This window comes from Solanum stenotomum, chromosome 12, assembly GCF_019186545.1.
Source record: "Solanum stenotomum isolate F172 chromosome 12, ASM1918654v1, whole genome shotgun sequence".
In the NCBI taxonomy this organism is placed as follows: domain Eukaryota; kingdom Viridiplantae; phylum Streptophyta; class Magnoliopsida; order Solanales; family Solanaceae; genus Solanum; species Solanum stenotomum.
In genome coordinates this window covers 33,488,914-33,495,573 of record NC_064293.1, presented here as the reverse complement: position 1 = coordinate 33,495,573, position 6,660 = coordinate 33,488,914, and the positions used below count along the sequence as shown (strand labels likewise).

The 6,660-nt window shown below is 36.2% G+C and overlaps 2 protein-coding genes across 12 annotated transcripts in view; both read left to right on the top strand.

Moving 5' to 3' along the window:
* Positions 1-3,714, top strand: part of LOC125846319 (uncharacterized) — a 5,649-nt gene extending 1,935 nt beyond the window's left edge. The window contains exons 2-5 of one of the 8 annotated variants that reach the window (XM_049525713.1): positions 2,645-2,665; positions 2,824-2,844; positions 2,930-2,962; positions 3,347-3,714. In XM_049525713.1, the coding sequence (XP_049381670.1) occupies positions 2,645-2,665; positions 2,824-2,844; positions 2,930-2,962; positions 3,347-3,387 (116 nt within the window). In that variant the 3' untranslated portion in view covers positions 3,388-3,714. Of the gene's footprint in view, positions 1-2,644; positions 2,666-2,823; positions 2,845-2,929; positions 2,963-3,312 lie in introns of all 8 variants that reach the window. The other 7 variants (XM_049525709.1, XM_049525714.1, XM_049525710.1 and 4 more) reach the window with 7 other exon arrangements.
* Positions 1-6,660, top strand: part of LOC125846316 (rust resistance kinase Lr10-like) — a 67,465-nt gene that overhangs the window by 10,206 nt on the left and 50,599 nt on the right. The gene's annotated exons all lie outside the window — the stretch shown is intronic.

The window sequence follows — 6,660 nt, the reverse complement described above, 5'->3', positions numbered from 1 at the left end:
TCACTTTATCAGCTATATTTGACAAGTAGAAATGAAAGAGAGAGTCGAGTTAGACTTGAAAAGTTTTTGGATGACTACAAGGCCATCAGACCAACACGATATTCTTATGCTGATATTAAGAAGATAACAGATAATTTTAATGAAAAGTTAGGAGAAGGGAGTTATGGAACTGTATACAAAGGCAGACTTTCTAGTGAAATCTATGTTGCAGTAAAAGTCCTACGCGATTCCAAGGGTAAAGGGGAAGAATTTATCAATGAAATTGGTACAATTGGGAGAATCCACCATGTTAATGTGGTCCGCTTGGTTGGTTTTTGTGCTGATGGATTCAGACGAGCTCTGATCTACGAATACCTACCAAATGATTCACTTGAAAGGTTTATTTTACCAGTAACCTCTGTCTCACTCATCAGCTGGAACAAGCTTCAACATATTGCTCTGGGTACTGCAAGAGGGATTGAGTATCTTCACCAGGGATGTGATCAGCAAATCCTACATTTCGATATCAAACCACAAAACATCCTTTTAGACCACATCTTGAACCCCAAAATATGTGATTTCGGCCTAGCCAAACTGTGTTCTAAAGAAAAAAGTGTGGTCACTATGACCGCTGCTAGGGGAACCATTGGCTACATTGCACCAGAAGTGTTATCAAGAAACTTTGGTAAAGTTTCTCATAAGTCTGATATTTATAGCTTTGGGATGCTCTTGTTAGAAATGGTTGGTGGGAGAATAAAGATGGATTCTAAGATGAATAATCACAGCAAAGTGAATTCTTTGGAATGGATATATAGACATTTGGAGAAAGGGGAAGAATTAAAGATTCGGATAGAGGAAGAAGGAGATGCTACAATTGTGAGAAAGTTAGCTATTGTTGGACTTTGGTGCATACAATGGCATCCCATTGATAGGCCTTTGATAAAAGAAGTTACTCAGATGCTAGAAGGAGATGGGAGCCATCTCAACTTGTCCCCAAATCCTTTTATGGCTACTAATATGCCTAAGTTAAATGCAAGTCCTCTCAGTGAAGATCTAGACGTGATATTAGAAATTGAATAAGACTTGAAAGTCATTTGTATAATGAAAAGGAGATAGTATAAGAATTGCAAAAGTATTTTGTTTCATAGTAGTGATCAGCAAGCTTAATGATAAATATGTAGACTTATTTCTCGATTTGTATGTATTAGATCCTGATGAGATGCACTTGTCCACCACGTACTAAGGGACCGGATTGGTTTTACACTAAAACGCAGTAAAAGAGACTAAAGTATGAAATAAAACAACAAAGAGTTTTACGTGGAAACCTCCTCGCTTAAGGGAGGAAAACCACGACCTGTCACACATGATTTCCAACTGCTTTTACTATCTTCAAGCAACAAGTGATTATAGACTCCAAACACATATTCAGAGATTAAACTCTTAATCTCACCACTCATAATAACTCTATCACAGAAAGAGCCAGGCAATACCTCTATTGCCCACTATATTAACTAAATCTAATTAATATACACTTCAATCACACTCTACACAGTCAACTCTAACCATGCTCATTGTTAGATTAAGTACTGAAGACACGATCCGTTCCTTTATAGATTAGAAACGTATCTTACAAGTTGAATCACACACGACACCACCTTTCTTATGCAACAATCAAAAGACACGGTTGATAACTCTATCATGTCAATTGAGGTTCTTGAATGCTTGTAATCTCCAAAGACAAAATACACCTTTTAAAATTGTTGTGCTAGCTTGAATGTCTTGACTAGGTTGTTTCATGTCAATGAGGATATATTATCCTCTGAACAAAACAACCTAGTGTTCTCCCATTGGTTGAGTACATTGTTCTCTTTTCCTGTGCTCACCAACCGCATCAATATTGTGACAGCTTTTACAGTTGTTTACCATTTACCAGAAATACATGCTAACTCTGGGACCAGGTTCCATGATTTGTGAGTGTCATCAATACACAGAGTTACAACAGATCCTTGCATTAAAACCATGTTAATTGGATGTCCACAATGGGAAAGAAATGAGTTGAACGATAAATTGAGAAATAGTCCTTCTCTAAAACACACTCATCCAAAAGACTTAGTGTAACTGACTGTCTCCATTCTTTCCAATAAACCCTTTCATCAAACCTGTTTTCATTATAGATCCAACTTTACAAACACAAGATGATCTATGCTCTTTCAAACCTCAGCATATCTTGTTCAACAAAGCCAATACAATCTTCCACTCATACTATGTAGCAGATCCCATTTTCATGATCAACTGTCCATTTGCTGTTAATAATTATTCGACATTTGTGGAAATTTTTGGCTGCAAATTAAGCAGACACACTTATTTAAAGATTGGAGTTATAGATGCTTCTGCACTCAGCGATGGATGCAGAGTGGAATTTATAGGCTGGACCTCATGGCCTAATATTATTTATACAGAGAACAACATTTCCCTTTCTGATTTTCATCAAGCCATCCTCTACGGATTTGAGCTTCGTTATTATCTGCGGAGTTCTCCACAAAGGATAAGTAAGGTCTTCAATTACATATGCTCTTCTCCTTAATGAACATTCTTTTCCATCCTAACAAATTAGGAAAAACAACGGATTCACTCACTACAATTTTACTTCTTCATGTCTTTGTAGGTTTTATTGAATATATTCTCGGTGAGGACTCAAAACTTTTCTCTACATGTACTTTTAATTCTCTATTCACTCACTATATAAGCTTCTTGATAAACATTTCTTTTCCATCCTATATACGTAAGGAATTAGGAAAACAATGGATTCACTCACTACAATTTAATTTCTTCATGCCTTTGTAGGTGTTCTTCAATGGATTCACTGTGAGAACTCAAACTTTTGTCTACATATACTTTTAATTCTCCATTGATATCTCATTCTAAATTTCTTGCACTTTAATCTAACCAGGGACCAGTCTAGTGCTACTTCAGCTTTTCTTGAGTAAGCTCCTATATATCCCTTTATTTGGCTGGACACAGATCAACATTCCATTGATCTTAATTTTTTGTGAAAAATATACACAGTTGAGGAGCCCAACACAAAAATTCTAAAATAGAATAATTCGAAATATATTACTGTTGGTAAAGTTATAAATAGCAATCTGAATTTGTGAAACTCAATAATTTTTTTTTACATATATTCCTTTCCAAACATTCTAACTAATATTGGTAGTTTGGAAGTGTTGGTTTAAAATAATGTCCACTTTTAATAAAGATGTTTAATTCATTACCGATTACATTGGTATATTGTTGTTGTTTAATTCATTACTCTATGTTTTGTTGACTTAATAGGAAGTTACTTCGTTATGACTTCTCAAATGTGCAGAGTACTATTTCGGAGCAAAATTTGTGATCTTCCTTCCGTAAGTAATTGTATTTCTGCTGATCAAATTCAAAAGAAGGCATTTGTCCATGTATGATACTATTGAAGGATTTTTGCGAACACAAAATAATTTCATGCCAATCAGATATAATTACTCTCACATAAAGAGAATGACCAGAGGATTCAAAGAGAAATTAGGTGAGGGAGGTTACGGCAGTGTATACAAAGGAAAACTTCGAAGTGGAAGGGATATAGCAGTGAAGATGTTGAACAAGCCTAAAGCTGGTGGTCAGGACTTCATGAATGAAGTAGCTACCATTGGAAGGATTCATCATGTCAATGTGGTTGGACTTGTTGGATATTGTGTTGAGGGAACAAAGCATGCTCTTGTATACGACTTCATGCCCAATGGATCACTTGACAAGTATATCAGCACCAGTCAAGAAGGAAGTCCTCTGTTAAGTTGGCAGAGGAAGTATGACATTATTCTTGGAGTGGCTCGTGGAATTGGGTATTTGCATCAAGGCTGTGATGTACGGATTTTGCATTTTGACATCAAGCCACACAACATTCTTTTGGATGAGAATTTCATTCCAAAGATTTCTGACTTTGGGCTTGCAAAATTATATACAACAGATAATAGCATTGTGAACCTCACAGCTGCTCGTGGAACAATTGGATATGTAGCTCCAGAGTTGATCAGCAGAAGCATTGGAGCAATCTCTTACAAAGCTGACGTGTACAGCTTTGGAATGCTGCTAATGGAAATGCTGGACTTGAATAGACATGAAGTTGCAAATGAAGAGAATTCCAGCCAATATTTTCCTTATTATATTTACGATAAGTTCAACAAGGGGAAGGAGATCCTGGTGGATGAAGAAGCAAATGATGATGAAAAGAAGATGACTAGAAAGTTGAGTTTAGTTGCATTATGGTGCATTCAAACGAATCCAATACAACGCCCTTCAATGAGTAAAGTATTAGAAATGCTTCAAGGTGAAGTTGAAGTGCTAGAAGTACCTCCTCAGACTCTTCAATCTCAACTGATTGTTCATCAGATGATGGGAAGTTCTATGACATTTTAATCTGATTCAATGGCTTTGTTAGATAATTCTGTCAAAGTAGACATATGTTCTGATTGATTATAGTTGTGTATTGTTCATTTAAAATGACATATATGCGAGAAGGGTTTCACATTTTACAAAGGGTGGGGTCTGAGTTGGTCCGTCTCATTCACTGCGTTCGCGCTGAACAAATACACATGGACATAATTAAAAGTCAATTTTCAACCTTAAGACTTCATCACTCGATTTTGGGGCTTGGGATTATAGTTTGGGATGATTTTAATGGGGTTTTATTGGATTTCTTTGTGAAGCATAGATCTAACCTTCTAATTAAGCTTTCCTCGCAATTCTTATCATCAAATTAGTGTTTTAAATTGGGGATTTGGGGGTTTTGCCCCAAAGTGAGATTGATATAATCTTTCTAAGAATATCAAATTTAGTTCATGAAAAGATAAATCACATAATTGGTCCAAACTTGCATGAAAAGGATTAGACTGGGCATAGGTCAAGTAGCACATCTGAAAGACTGGGACGATTTGGGATGTATATATAGCCTTAGTTTTACTTTTGTAATAAAATGAATTTATAAAAGAATGAAGCAACAAAAATAAAAATCATATTGAGTTGGACAAATTGGGTTATAATCCATTGTTTTGCCCTAATTCAGCCACCCGTCTTGACCCGAGCAAACATCACTATGCATAGACATCATATCATATCATATCATCATATCATCATATCATATTATATTAAAAGTGGGAAGGTTCTATGGTCAAAGTTGGATTACAAAAATGCCCTTTACTAATTTTTTTAATTAGAAAAATACATTTTACTAACTTCTAAAATCATATCAGTAATGACAATTAAACTAGACCAAATACATGATTAGATGTTACAACTTATCATTTTCCACTTTTTAATAAGTTTTAATTTAATGAGTTTTAATTGTTTACCCTTCTAGATTTTAAAGCTCATGAAATATTGAATAATTCTTTTATCCTTTGTAATATCCGACATTTTGAAATAATTGAAGAGGCTTAGAATTGGAAATTTTCATTTTTGGAAAGAATTTTAAAGATCTGGAAAATGGGCCAAGTATGGGAAAAAGTGAGTTTTTGGCCAACTTTGAACAGTCATAACTTCTAGCTCAGGATGAGTTAGGAGTAGTTACAGTTATTTTTGCGAAGCTTGTGGAATGATATTTCCAACGCCACCGAGTTTTCTCGACTCTGAGTTTGTATGAGCGAGTTATGCCCTTTGAAAGTTGGGTAGTTGGCAGGGGATCCGTCCGGAAATTTTAAGGGTATTTTGGTCTTTTCCCTAATCATTTCTTTGGGTTATATTGAGGTGTTTGACTGATTTTTGGATCATTTTTGTCCCATTTTAAAGAGTGAGAGTTAGGGCTTGGGAGATAAGAGAGAAAGAAGAGGAGAAGAAGAGGAGAAAGGGAAGATCAAGCAAGGAGATCATCGTGGATTTCGTCGGGGGTGATCCCTATTAATGTATGTGAGTTCTTAGTGATGGGTTGATCGTTTCCCCCACACACCAAACTCGTTTTACTTTTGAGAAAAGATTGGTCATGTTGTTGAAGTTGTTGGGTTGTGTTGTTGGTTTGTGTTGTTGAAGTTGTTGGTTGTGTTGTTGGAAGTTCTTGTTGGTTTAGTGCATGATTTAATTGTGTTTTTGAGTTGAATCTCTTGTTTATTGAGGGATTTTATGATCCTTAGTGTTGGAGTTGAAACCCTTGAAGTTAGGGTGGTTTAGAGTTGGAGAAACAAGAGAGGAAAGTCGAGTTTTTTGGAAAAAAAGTGGGGCATCGCGCCTGTCAACGCGCCTCAAGAGGAGCTTTGAACTTTTCCCCTTGGGGCGGCGCGCCCATCAGAGCGCCAGCAGGCCTCCTCTGAAGTTTTTGGTCTAGTGCTCCGCGCCTCTCAGAGCGCCAAGAGCGCCAAGTTTTCCCATTCCTTCCCCACTTTCTCATGCATGTTCCTAGGTATTATACCTATGTTTCATAGTTGTTTCCGACACTCCAAAGTACGTCTAAACATCAAGAATCCCTCCATAACATGTGATCAAACACCTTGAATTCATAATTCCAAGTCAAGTGAAGTTAGTTTCCAATTCAAGTGAAGTTAGTTTCCAAGTCAAGTGAAGTTAGTTTCCAATTCAAGTGAAGTTAGATTCCAATTCAAGTGAAGTTAGATTCCAAGTCAAGTGAAGTTAGTTTCCAAGTCAAGTGAAGTTAGTTTCCAA